General features: G+C 41.9%; 1 protein-coding gene across 6 annotated transcripts in view; it reads left to right on the top strand.

Annotated features, from left to right (window-relative positions):
- Positions 1 to 13951, top strand: part of lpp (LIM domain containing preferred translocation partner in lipoma) — a 163431-nt gene that overhangs the window by 131937 nt on the left and 17543 nt on the right. For all 6 annotated transcript variants that reach the window (XM_084011284.1, XM_084011280.1, XM_084011279.1 and 3 more), the window contains one exon: positions 6379 to 6548. In XM_084011284.1, the coding sequence (XP_083867410.1) occupies positions 6379 to 6548 (170 nt within the window). The remainder of the gene's footprint in view (positions 1 to 6378; positions 6549 to 13951) is intronic.

Here is a 13951-nt window from a genome sequence, read left to right as displayed (position 1 = left end):
TGAGGTGACCGCCCCCCCCTCCCTTTATCCTCCTCCCCTCCTCTTCCTCCCCCGCCAGGCTTGGCGCTCGCTATCCTGCCTCGTTGAGACAGCTCCACTGAGGCTTGCAAGATCAGCTGCCGTGCGAGCCCAGCTGAGGCTTCCGGGCACTCACGTTGCTAGATTTCATTTGTGAGTGAGCGTTTGACCTCAGGAATGAGTAGACATCCGCATGCTCAAGCACGCAAACGCAGACATACTTACAAGCACGCGGGTGCGCACGGATAAACAGGACAGAAACACGCGGCCGTCTTTGAACTCGCAGCTTGCCCACATTGTCCGCTGCACACATACTCACCTGTTCCCTGCCTCTCTCTCTCTCTCTTTGTCTTCCACCCCGTCGGCCAGCCCCGCTCGCTCCCTGGCACCCCTCCACGTCGCTCCTGCCAACCTGCTTCCAAAACATGTAACCTACACCCCGTCCCCCTCGCTCTGCCGCCGCGGGCCCTGACAGGCCGAGCAGTAATGCTTAGTGGCACGGGCTCGCCTATCCTCCGTCCTCCACCATCGCCGCAGCAGTTCTGCAGATTGCTATTTGCTGACATTGGGAATGAGATTAAAGGCAGGGGTAAGGAAAGAGGCAGTCGGAGATTGAAGTACAGCGATGACAGCAATTTCTCTTGTCATACGGAGGCAACTGAAGGCCACAGCATTGTCAGGCTGCGCGGAGGGCAATCTGAAGCAACAAAGTAGATTAACCTAGAGGGCAAAGAGATGAAACCGTACACAAATCGCAGCCTCTGGCAGTTCAGCAGCAGCCAGTTACACTCCTAATGTGTTCTACAGACTTACTTACAGCTCAACAGCTCGCTGGCCTATTGTTTATGACTTTAATTAAGTGTGCAGAAGTTATCACAACTTTGTACCTTTGTTTTGCCCACCTTTTTAAAGGTGTCACAATGAATTAATGCTGCATTAGTGGATGAAGGCTAATAAAGATGTAAAGCAGAGCATCATATTAAGCCTCTTTTAGTTATGTTTTAATGCGTTCCTTTTAGCATTGTTGATGTTAAAACAACACATGCAGATGTTGAACGTGCCTTTGTGTTTTTACCAGCATATCTATTGTATATTTTAATCCAAGCACAAAACTTTAGTCGAAGTCCCGAAATGGATTTTGTGGTTCTTTTATTAGTTTTGGATACGAGCTACAGTTGCTGGCTTTGCCTTTGGGGATTGCAAGGGTTGCACCAGCAGAATTGTATTCTTTAGTAACATAGTGTGAAAAGTTTGGTCTCCCACAAAAAAAAGTTCCTTGCGATCCTTCTTTACATGCACGATCTTTGATTTCTGACGATGTAAGATCAAATTGAGCTGCAAGTGTGCTCCCTCTCTGCCTTTCATGCTGCTTCAATATCACGGCGTGAAAAAACAAAGAAGGCAAAGACTGAGGGAAATCTGAAGCGTTCTGCCACTCAACATCCCCCATTCCCAAACAACAGCGTCTCACTGCCACTACAAATACATTAGAAATCAATTATTTATGGAACAGAGTCAGGGCCTCTTTAATCTTTTCCTTTTATCCAATTAAATTGTCTAACCATTCTAAGCCTCTCTAGCTCACAGGGAATGTGCTTCTTAAAAAAAAAAAAAAAAGAAAGAAAAGAAGAAAAGATTCTCTCTTCAGTCCTTCTTTTGACTTTCGATGTAACAGAGAAGAGACACTTCTGAGGGCTGAGGAATGAAAGGAAAGAAAGTGAGTAAAGTGTAAATGAACTCCCCCCTCCCGCCCCGTCACCATTGCATTGGTTCTACAGGAACTATTTGAAGTTTTGATATTAAGACTCTGGTTCCATTCCCCGCGCAAAGGGACACTGGGGAGCGGTGAGGTCTTTCATGATTCCTTTATGCCCAGCTGAAATAGTTCGAAAGTATTTGCCATCATCTCCACGGGGGTAAATACGATGTTGCTTCAATTGCTGGCCTGTATTATTCAAGAAGTCAATTGAAGTGGTGTCTCAAAATTGAAAATGCTTACTTCCGACACAGACGTGTGAAATTATTGATGCGCAGCATTGTAAAACACTCTGCCCTTCTGTCTGTTATCACACAGTGAGACTAGAGGAAGAAAAGTTACCGACGCACTGAGAAAGATTTACATTTTCACACTTGAGTCGTTTTCTCGCCACACAATGAGAGACGTTACAGCAGATGACGGACACAGCTGAATGTCTGTGGTGTATTTAATGACACGCCCAGGCTGAAGACCCCGATTAGTTCTTTCACTTCAAGTAGGATAACTTTAGTCTCAAGACATTTGAGTTGATTAGGATAGATTGACAACAATTTGAAGAATTGATTAACCATGTAAGTAATTCATGGAATAAACATTTACCAGTGCTACCTTCTCACAGTGGAGTATTCTTTTTCCACTGTTTGCATCAGTTTAAATTGAATGCAAACTATTTGGGTTTTGGACCGGCGTTCAGTCAAGACGAGCATTGTGAGGACATCACCTTCGGCTTGTGGATATTCTCACTCCTTTCTGACATTTCAGGGAGGGAGAGGAATTAATAATGAAAAAAAGAGATGAAGTGATCAGTCAGTTGAATCATGTTGATATGTGTAAGTCATTCTTTAAGCGAAGGTTCCCTAGTGTTACGCTGTGAACATTTTCTGTTTTTTTCTTTCTGTCCTTTGATATTCAGCCGAATGCTGTGGCTGTTGTTTTGTTGTTGGTTTCGTCTGAGAGTCGGTCAAAATAAGCACATCTGTCTCGCTTTTCTGACATTTTATAGAATAATCCATTCATTGAGAAAATAATCATAATAATCAAATACTTAGTTGCAGCCTTACTTCACATCACCACCTAATAATCCATCACCTTTTTTCATTATGAATCCGAGAACATTCCACCCAAGGATCAACAGATTGAACTTTGGCCACTCACACGTTTCAGTAATAATTCCTGCCATTTGCTTTATGTCCTCCGTATCCCCACCGGAGCCCATCGTCTGATCCGGAAAAACGCTCGGCATTATGGGAGTCAGTACTGGGACCTTATTTATTTCCTGCCAAACAATAAAAGTAAGAGCTGAAGCGATTTGTCGATTAATCATTCGTTGATTGACAGAAAATTAATCTAAAAATAATTTTGACAGTAGAAACAGTTAATGTTTTTAAGGAAACTGGCCTCCATCGTTTCCTTCGTCTTATATGAATATTTTTGACCAATTTTTGATCAATCAAAGAAACACGAGTCGGTCACATCTCTGCACATTTAGGCTCTTATTATCAACGACATATTTTTGGGGGTAATATTTGGAAATATGAAAGTGTACAGTGGTTTCGATGCCGCCTCAGATCGGCTGCTCTCAGATCATGTGACTTCATGTGTGGGCCGCTGATGATGTGCACACAGCGTGGCGTGACATGTCTGTCGTTTGCATACACTATGCGATACATGTGTCTGTGTTTGTACATACTCGTCTATATGTGTGGCATGTCTGCTGTTTTTTTCTCCATTGTGTGTGTGTGTGTGTGTGTGTGTGAGTGCGCGTGCACACATCGGTGTAAAAGTGTGCACATTGTACACACAGTCGTGCACAAATAGCTCCTGAGGGCCCTCGCGATCACAGACTGCCAAAAGGAAAAGGATTTCCGAGAGGTTTCCTTCTCGCTATTTAAAGTGGGAGCCCTGTGGGACATGTTTGGCATTCTCATCCACTCACTGAAGATGGCCTGTGATCTGAAGCCACTAACAGGCTCGGCGTGCTCCGTCTCTCGCTTGCTCGCTCTCTCTCCCCCCGTCTCTCTCCCTCTGGCTCTCTGAAGTGATTACCCTGCTTGTGATTCCACTGACACCCACATGTCCCCCCGAGACGTGCCTTCACTAGTTTGTTTAATCTGCCTCCCTGTACAGTAGGTAACGCAGCCGTAATTGAGGTGTGGATGGAGCTGTGGGAGCAGATGAAAACCAATAGCAGCTTTTTATGAAAACTCTTCGGTGCTAGAAGTCATGGATGACAACAAATTAACATGCTGCTATGATAAGAATTGTTGAATGTCTTCAACAGTCCAATCCGTCTGTCCTTTTGTTTCTTCACACCTCCAGTTGGGTTCGTTTGGTCCGAACAAAGAGAGAGAGAAAAAACATACACAACAGATATTGTTGTATTTTAGTTCTGCTTCCTGTTCACACTGACTTTTTACTAATGATCCAGAGGAGTAAACAGGAAGTTATCCAGATCAACTCGTTGATTGGACAGTTTTGCCGATTGTTATCCTGCAGCATCAGGGTCCAGGTGGGAAAAGAAACTGGCTGACAGCTGGCTGACAGCAACACAAAGATGGCTTCCTGAACAGATTTAATTCAGCTTTGGAAATCACGCTACATCACACATCTGCTGTCATAAAACCCTGTGGAAGTGGACCAAGGCCCACCTTTTCAAGCGGTCTCGATTCTCTTGTTTGGTCTCCACCAGGGTTCCACGGAGAACTTTCACACCGGCTCCAAGGAAGCACACTAACAGAGCAAACGGACCCATCTGGTTTAAACTGAACCAATGGAACATTTGTGAAAGCAGCCTTCATGTGTCTCCCGTCGGTGAACAGTGACTGAATCCTGGCACAAATAGCATCGTTGTCAAATGAGGATTTTCTGAATGTTTCTGGTTAAGTTGTGAATCCAGTCATTCGTTAAGCAACTTTTTCTCCACAAAGGCCGACAATGGGATAATGAGTTATCTGAGATTAGAATACCATTAGCAGGGCCTCGCGGTACAAGCAGATATTTGATCTCAAACAACACATGACTTCCAAAAGTTGTGCTGATACCTGAGACAGATTCAGCTTTACACCCTGTTTGAATTTTTTGATATGAAAACAGCGAGTTGGAACTGTGGAAATGCGAGCATCAGATACTCTATCTCCCCCGGTTAGCGTCTCGCCTCTGTCTGTAACACGCTTGAACTGCTCTGTTCAGAACATCCAGTGTGTGTCAATCATCGCCCCAAATCAGCCTTTTAGATGAAGCAAAAAATGAAAAGGAACAAAAAGACGATCCGTACAACTGAACTTGAATTAATTAAATATACTGTATCATGCTTCCGGTGAGAGATTGCATCTGTCCTCAGATGTGTAAAAAATAAAACATTCTCAGATATCTTTTTAAACCCTATTATTGTAAGATACCAGTAATTAAATTGACAGTGTTATTAATTGGGTTGAAGATAACTTGCATTGAGTCGAGGACATCTTAAACTCAATTAAAGATATCTCCAACTCAATTAAAGATATCCAAATGCCATGTCCCGCAATATGCAATCAGGCTCTTTCTGGTGCAACAGTATCAGTTCACTCATGCCCCTTTTACAAAGACTTGGTTGTACTTCTAAAGTTTTCTTTTTATCATTTCAAGCCTGATATATTTTTTTAGATGACGTCCATGTCACACTTTGGTGATGTGTATAGTGTCTTTAATGTGGCATAATGACAGTGTTTAATCCTTCCTTATCCGGTGTTTGAAATAGAAATGAAGATTAGGCACTTCTGACTTGAGGAAATTAAGCATTTGAAGGGTTTGGATTGAGGTGTATGAGTGCAATCATCTGGAGCCCAGCCCCTCCAGCCGCCTGACACACACAACCAGTAAATGGAGGCAGGTAGCAGAAACGTCTCAAACAGCAGTTCGGCTGGAACCCATTCATCAAATGCATAACATCAACTGTTTCCATCTTCTCAAATCTCCAATCTCCTTATTGTTAATTGAATACATGTGGGTTTTGGACAGTTGATCGCTTAAAACCAACCATCAGAAGATCTATTCTCGAGCTCCCAGAACTTGTGATCACCATTTTCTACAATCTTTCTGCATTTTCTAAAGCGTTCATTCATTCTTTTGAGTGGAAAAATGGGATAACCTCTCTTATTGGTTTATTTGAAGGCCACCGGATTAAATAATTTCAGCTTTGTTTCTTGTCAATCGCATCACTGTGGCTTGACGGAAGTCTCAAAATTCCACAATATCCATGATCCTCAGAAGCTGTCTCAAAGAGGCCAGAACAACACAAATTAAAGCGTGTTCCCAACAAAAATGCATAGCATTCAAGACAAACTTCCACACAAGACACATTTCAACACACGTGGCAAACGTAGCGCCGTATCACACATTTATACTTATTTATTTAAAACGGTTGATGTTGCTGTTGTGATATTTGTCAAATGGATCCAGAGTTGACCCATTAGCAGCGCAGGCAATATCATGTTTAGCTCTGTAATGAGACCTCGAGAGTCATAGTTTACTGTTTCTGTCACCTCTGGATGGTTTGGGAGTGTGAATGTTATCTGAGCTCAGATATCTGTGGATTCACATGTGAATCTGTTGCCTCCTCTCCCCAGGGCGCTGTGCCAGCTGTGGAGAGAACGTAGTGGGTGAAGGGACCGGCTGCACCGCCATGGACCAGGTCTTCCACGTCGACTGCTTCGTCTGCATGACCTGCAGCACCAAGCTGCGTGGCAAGCCTTTCTACGCTGTGGAGAAGAAGGCATACTGTGAGCCCTGCTATATTGTGAGTAACTTTTTTTCTAGTTTTGGCTCACTCTGGTTAATTATGTGTCCATGTTTCTAGTGTGAGCATTATGATATCAGGGGTGGCCACATTGGCAGCTCTCTGCCTGGAGTCGTTATAGATATTTTTACTTCAGGCGACCACATTTGGTTTCATCAAAGCCTGGCGAGCTCCCACCTTTCACCATACACTTCTTCATTTCCTCTTCCTCTTTGTTTTGTTTTTGGCCTCTCAATGAAGCTGTCTTTCATGGTGGCTTCCCTGAAAGGGATTTCCTGCAGTTACACAATTTTTAATGACAGATACTGTTGAAATACATGAATATGAGAGGAAATGAGAGGAGACGCTGGAAATAAGTAAACTACCAACATTCCTCTTGTGTTCAATGTCTCAGTGTATGTTTGTCTGGGTGTTTGAGCAGCAGAGGGGGGACCAAGGCATTGTTTAAACAGCATCGTCACAGTCAAGACAGGCAAGTCCCAAATCAAAATAGGCAAGTCCCAATGCAAAACAGGGAAGTCCCAAGTCAAGACAGACAAATTTAGTGTTAAAGGAGAAATCCGGTCATTTTTGACCCCATTTCCGTTGTCCCCAGGGTCATCCCGACTTATTCGAAGCAAAAAACCCGACAAAAATTGACGTTGCCTAGCCTGAGATCTGTACCTGCCTGGCAGCCTTCCAGACTCGCTCCAATGCTAACCCATTGGGGCAACTTTTATCTGCTTTCCTGGGCCTCAGAAAACAATTCCAAGACCTATGCAACACAGGTTGGGTCCGTACGAGACACAACGGCGCTCGTTTAGCTTTAGTGAGTAACTTCATGCAAAAACACACATATTTATGTCGTTTTGCAACACTATTTGAGCTAAACGAGCGCCATGGTGTCTCGTACGGACACAACCTGTGTTGCATAGGTCTTGGAATTGTTTTCTGAGGCCCAGGAAAGCAGATAAAAGTTGCCCCAATGGGTTAGCATTGGAGCGAGTCTGGAAGGCTGCCAGGCAGGTACAGATCTCGGGCTAGGCAACGTCAATTTTTGTCTGGTTTTTTGCTTTTAATAAGTCGGGATGACCCTGGGGACAACGGAAATGGGATAAAAAATGACCGGATTTCTCCTTTAAGTCCCAAATCAAGTCCCATCAACACTGGCAAGTCCCAAGTCAAGACTGACCATGTACCAAATAAAATTTGTTATAATTTTATTTTTATTTTCTTGCCACTCAACATTAGTTCTTCACGGTTCTTTTCTACAACTTGATGCTAAGGGACTGCAGTGATCATCGGGCTTTAACATGACTCTAAACGCAGGCTCATGTTGCTCTGTGTCTGTTATAAATAGACAACTCTTTGCTAGCATGTTAGCCATGTCAACTTTCTAAGGTGATAAAGTGTCAGGGTGGTGTTCACAGCTTGTGTGCTGAATTATTAATGTGTTCCCCCTGTGTAATGATACCAGAGATGCTTTCATTGTCTTTTTTATAATTTTATGATTTTATGATATCTCCTCCTTGGTGAATTAGATGATGATTATATTGTTTTCACATGCACATGATTCAGCTGATGCATAACTATCTGGAGTTACAGCTGATAAGCAGTCAGATATGCTTTAAATGCACTTGAGTTATGAAATGAGTGTTAAATCATGTTGAAGTCTAATATGATTAATGGTTAATATGGTTATGGTTCATAATTCTCTTTGTGGATTACGTAACATAAAAGATTCTGTCTCTTCTGTTTTCTCATTTTTACTTTTCTAAATCATTCTTGTGATCAAAAGTTGACTAGACTATGGGAGTGACTGACAGGGAGATATCCCAGAATGTGTTTTGATTTATTTTTAATTATGTGTGTTTTTATTCCTTCTTACAAGGCAGTGACCTGAAATTCTGTCAAAAGAAGAACATGTTTTGCAGAAGTGTCTCCCTCATTCAGTTTCGATAGAATATGGTTTGGCTTTGTCAGTGACTGTATGTGACGGGGTCGGGGTTTTTAAATTTTTTTTATTGTCAGCAGTTACATAGAAACCTTTCAGGTCATTCCTGGAAGCTGAGACAGGAACTAGCTGTGCAATGCAATCCGCCTTCCCAGTGGATGTTGGGTAATAGCTGTAACAGTAACTTTCACTATTGTTTTCATTAAGAAATATACTATTTAGATTATAGGATTCATTACATTTTGAATCTTGAATGAACCCATTCCTCATAGCCAGCAGCTCCAGACCGCTGGGTTGCATTGTGGGCAATGTAGGCACCAGGATTTGATGTGGAAGGAGCATGCGTTGAATTAAGAAGACTATATCGCTGTTTCTGCTGCATTCAATTATTAATCCTTTTTTTTAAAACAATGGACTCCTGTAACAATATTACTAGTGCAATGCTAAATCAGAAATTAAATAGATTTCTTAATGTTCCATACCTGATCCTGTGTACAGTGTCTACAGGCACCCTGCCACAGATAGGCCAGACACAGAAAACACAAATGTTCCACTCGGTTTCCTCGATAAGAGACTTTTAAAGAGAGATGATTGACCTTCCTCCAGTGCCAATGCAGCTTGCTTCTTATTGAAAATGTGGGTCTTGTTTTTGGTGGATGAGGGATGAAACATGTTGATGACTTGGGCAGCTTAAAAATAACTCCTCATATTTAGTAGATGCGTTTTAGGGAAACATCTTGAAATGATGATTATTTGTCTGAAAGAAAGCAAGTCAAACACACACTGATAATGTTGATTCTTCTGATTTGCACTTGCAGCAAATGAATCGATATGCACTTTACCAGTAAAGTTTTGAAGTTTAGCTACATGACGTTTAAACCAGTGGCAGGCCATCTCTTAAATCATCCCTTTTCAGAGGCACTCTCTGTGATTGTAGTTGTCTTGTCTGGAAGTTCTCCAACTCTGATACATACGCTAAAGAGGAACGGGATAATTTAAGAACTTTATTTATGCATTTCATCAGCATAAATGTTCTTCTGGCGCAAGATCAAAAGGATGGGGGAAATCTGAATTTCTTAATGAAAGTAATTTCTTCTTCTTTTATTCCCATCCTCAGGGTCATATGCCTCTGTACGATTAGAGAATGAACGTGAGAGTTGAGTCTCTGAAGAGAAATGTCATATCCCAGAGAGAAAGAGGGGAAAAACTCCATGGCAGTCAGTCTAGGAATCTCTCTCAGTAGTACCATGCAGTGAATTTGTTTTTTTCCACGTTATATTAGCAGCACTGAACCTTTGTTAACCCCCTGTTTTTCTTCTTCCAACTGAACTTAATTTGTAGAAATGTTCGGTTGCCCACTGCTGATACAGAATAAGTAAAACCTACATTCAGTTCATTTATTTTAACTGCATAATACATGCATGTTCGTTTTCTCAAAATAGATTTTCAGTGAGTATAAACAAATTTTACATTTTATATTTTCATCCCATATGTTATGTACTGTAAAGGTGTTTCTAGCAGCCTCTGGCAGGGTGTCACTGTATAACAGTATGCAAACATCTATTAATCCCTTTGCCAGGAATTGCAGGAATACAGTTTCCACGCCATGCTGATTGCCATCCAATAAAGTTTTCTGCCATGTATCAGAGCAGGCGATCAGTGGCCCGCTTATCTGGGCTCAGACTTTACATATTCTGTTGAACGACACCGGCGTTTGTGTCAGCGAGATGAGTCTCTTCCTCTGGGTGATTTGCCTCATTCAAACTGTTTGTCTAGATACTACTAATTCCTTTTAGTAATGTGCGGGAACTCGCCCACATCTGTTATCAACGCCCGTCTACTTCCTGATTTTACAACCTGCTATCTCTCCGTCTCACCAGCCCCAGCTACACCGCTGGCCAACAGATTGCAGGGCAGTAATCAGCCTTTGTCCTGGGCACTTCTTATCCTGCCGCCACTAAGGTCTTATCGCTGCTTATTTGAATACACAACCATGTTGATGAACTCGACACACGTCCAATTAATATCTTGTTTTGCATGAAGTGCTTCGGAATTGTGTTAATGTGACAATATCGGATCGCCATCGGGGTTTGTTTGTTTTTTTCCCCCCCTTGTCGGTTTCTCAGCCTGAGGTGTCCCACAGCTTCCACCCTTCCATGTTTGCACACATGATAAGACTTGAAGTGTGTGTGCATGTGCAAACAGCACCCAGCGAGCCGTCCATCATTGTTACTGGGAGACAGCAGTTTGGAGTTTTAGTGCCACTGAGTGTTTTCCAAGAAAGCTCTCATGTGAAACATTTGAAAGCATTGCTGCTGACTGGACGCTTTTTTCTGCAAACTGTAACAAATTAATCACAGGGTATCTGGAAGTTCACAAACAGGAGAGGAACCCGGTGGGGCCGGACCATTCAACAACAGTATGTTCCACAACAGCCAGACGTGTTGGCTAGACTCGTAGTCGGAAATCCATTCATGTCATCAAAACTACGATGATGAGATTTACATTATGTTTTAATGTGTTGACCCAGAACCTTGAGGACCTGGTTCAAACTAAACCTTTGGAGAAAGACATAGATCTTCACATTGAGGTGCCAAATGCTGAAGGTTTTGGGACTTTTTTACATTCAAGTCTGAAAGTCAAAGCTTCCTGAGATCAGAGATATAAGGTGTAATACACTTTAGAGGAAAAGTGCTGTAATTTGACCAGCAAAGAGCACACGTTTTACATCATGTGTTGCGATAACTTAAAGGTTTGTGGTGAGTGTCGGGCTGTGTTGTTTGAATTCTCTATTTACCTCTCTATATAGTCATTTCCATTGTTGGTGCCGGAGGCATTCCTGTGCTGGAGTCGTACAGGGATTCACAGGAAACAATGCATGTAAACTATCATTAATTTGATGTTCACAGTTCTGCTACAGCCCTTAAGTATCAGAGCTCTATTACCATAATGCTAAGCCAACATTTAGTGCTGCTACTAGTTAAAGTAAGAGCTTTGTTGTGGTGAAACAAAGGGAGGCTTTTATTGTGAAGCCATCAGAGGAAATTGGAATTGAGATTGGCAGCTAGGAAACAAAACAATGGTCATTTTTCTGCATAAATTGACAGTGGATCACTTTGAAATATTACAGGTTATTACCAGACCAGAAAATGAAGCATAGGCCGAAGTTACTTAAACTTGCATTTTCTCTTCTGGCCATCAGGGGGCGACTCATTTGGTTGTAAAAAATCTGATTTCATGGAAGTCGACCCTACTAAAACAGGGGATGATTTAGGGCGGGGCTACCTTGTGATTGACATGCTGCTACCATGCTACCGATCAGTTAACTATTACAATGATTTTAACTCTTAGCCATAAAGTTGACCTTGAATCATGAAGCTAACCAAGGTTACAACTTCACACCAGAATCCAGATGGATCCAGATCCAGTAAGGGTGCCGCTCTGCTGCATGTGTTAAATATGGTCACTTCCTTCACTGGTTGCAAAATGTTCAAGATGGCGACGGATAAAACAGTAACTAACTAACCAACTTAATAACTAACTAATCAAGTCTTGATTAAAACAATGTGAGTTTCTTTGGCTCCTCCGTTAACACCAGGTCCTCTTTTGTATTTCCGACAAGGTTTCCAATAATAATTAACGACGACCAGAACCAGAACATAAATCTTAAAGATTATAATTTGGACATGTGAAAAGCAAAAGTATAACTACAGCAATACTTATAGACCCATTTCTCGCAGGATAAAAAGCAAGAAAAACTGTGTAGCAAATGTAATCATCATGTTTCAGTCATCATGCCATCTTAAGAACTCAAGCCAAAATGTCACCACATCTATTTGAATTTCTACTCTTAGAAATGAAGAGTATTTTTTATGGCTCCTTTCAGTTTAGGAAGTCTGCTTTTAACCATGAGAGCATATTAATTAACAGAGCTGAGAGCAACAAGGACTCCTCCTGTATCTGATAGCTCAGCTGCTCTTTGAAGAAGTTCAGAAGTAGGATTCTGTGTCACGGAGGTTAATTGTTGTACAGGCTACTGTTCTACCGTCCGTTCTGTAATGGCCACATCTGCTTTGTTACTACTTCTTGCAGATTCCAGCAGCATTCCTACAGCCAGGTCTTGCCCTGTAAATTGCCTTTAAAGCGGCTCCTTGGCTGCCCTTAGCTGCAGATTCTACGCTGGTAAACAGACTCATTCACTTGGCAAAACTGACACCAATGAAATGTAAAAGAGTTGCACACAATGCTCAGTTCCCCGTTAGAGGCAGAATCACATCTCCACTTTGCTGTTTATACTACCACTTCCCATGAATATAGATCGTTCAAAGTGCTGCTGGTTTAAGTGTACTGTAATGAGACTGATGTAAGTAACACAAGGTCAAGCCAGGAGCGGAGCTTTGTATTGAAAGAGCAGTAATAAAGAGATAGGGATTTGCCTACACAAAAACCTTAATCTATTTCTGCCTCTTTTGACAGAATTTCAGAGACCACCAAGGTCACGGACGCCAAGTCGCTTGAATGTAATTACGTTCATTATCTGGTGTTGTACTATGGCTCTGTTATTTAAAATAAATGGGCTTTGGTCTCTTTGGCTTCACTCTCCCAAAGATTTTCCATTCTGCTTTTGTAAAGCAAGAATTTCACACGGCAGCCCTGACCTGCCAGTCACCAGGAAACGTTCATGATTGACTGATGAGCTTTTACCCTCCGTGTCTGTTTGTCTGTCTTGGAAAGTGGTGATTTCAGCCTCGCCGCTCGCCCATTCATGTTGCCTTTTTCATGGCTTAACTGTCAGCCCGCTTCTTTCTGGGGTAATTAATTTTCACATGCAGACCCACTTTTGCAGCACAAACTCTTAATATGAATTTCTATCATCAGCGCTCTTGAAGAAGAAAGCACCTTCTCTGTGCGACTCAATTTATCAACTGTGGCGCATTTTCGGAAAACATGCAAATTAGACACGTAGAGAAAAATATTCCACGTTTGCAGACTTTTGTTAAAAGCATAGTTTGAGTTTGAGTTACTTTGTTCTCCTGACCACAAACATTTGATTTCTGTATGTATGAATTGTTTCTTTTTAATGATTCTACTTCTGCTAAGCGTGTAGGAAAAAGAAAAACATGTTTGTTTCCAAGAAGATACAGAAATCACATGTTAAAACGATTTAAAGTAAAACAGCTTTAATACAAAAGTAATGTTGTTACAGTTATTTGTCAGCGTCTCGCTTTTGGGATACAAACTCGTAGAAGGTACTATGTGAGATACATTTTGGACCTGTTTTCCGGTGTATATAGTATAAACAAACTCCACCTCCCCACAGAGACTTGGCATTTCCTTCTCGTATACAATCAGCTTTGATGATGGGATCAGTCCTTGCCAAAAAACACCTCATTCTCAGAGACTAGAAAACATTGTTTCCAAAGATTTAATTGATTTCCGTCATTTGGGTAAACTTGAACTGTCAGTCTAT

Source organism: Eutrigla gurnardus (assembly GCF_963514095.1).
Source record: "Eutrigla gurnardus genome assembly, chromosome: 6".
Classification (NCBI taxonomy): Eukaryota; Metazoa; Chordata; class Actinopteri; order Perciformes; family Triglidae; genus Eutrigla; species Eutrigla gurnardus.
This window is presented reverse-complemented; position numbering and strand designations above follow the sequence as displayed.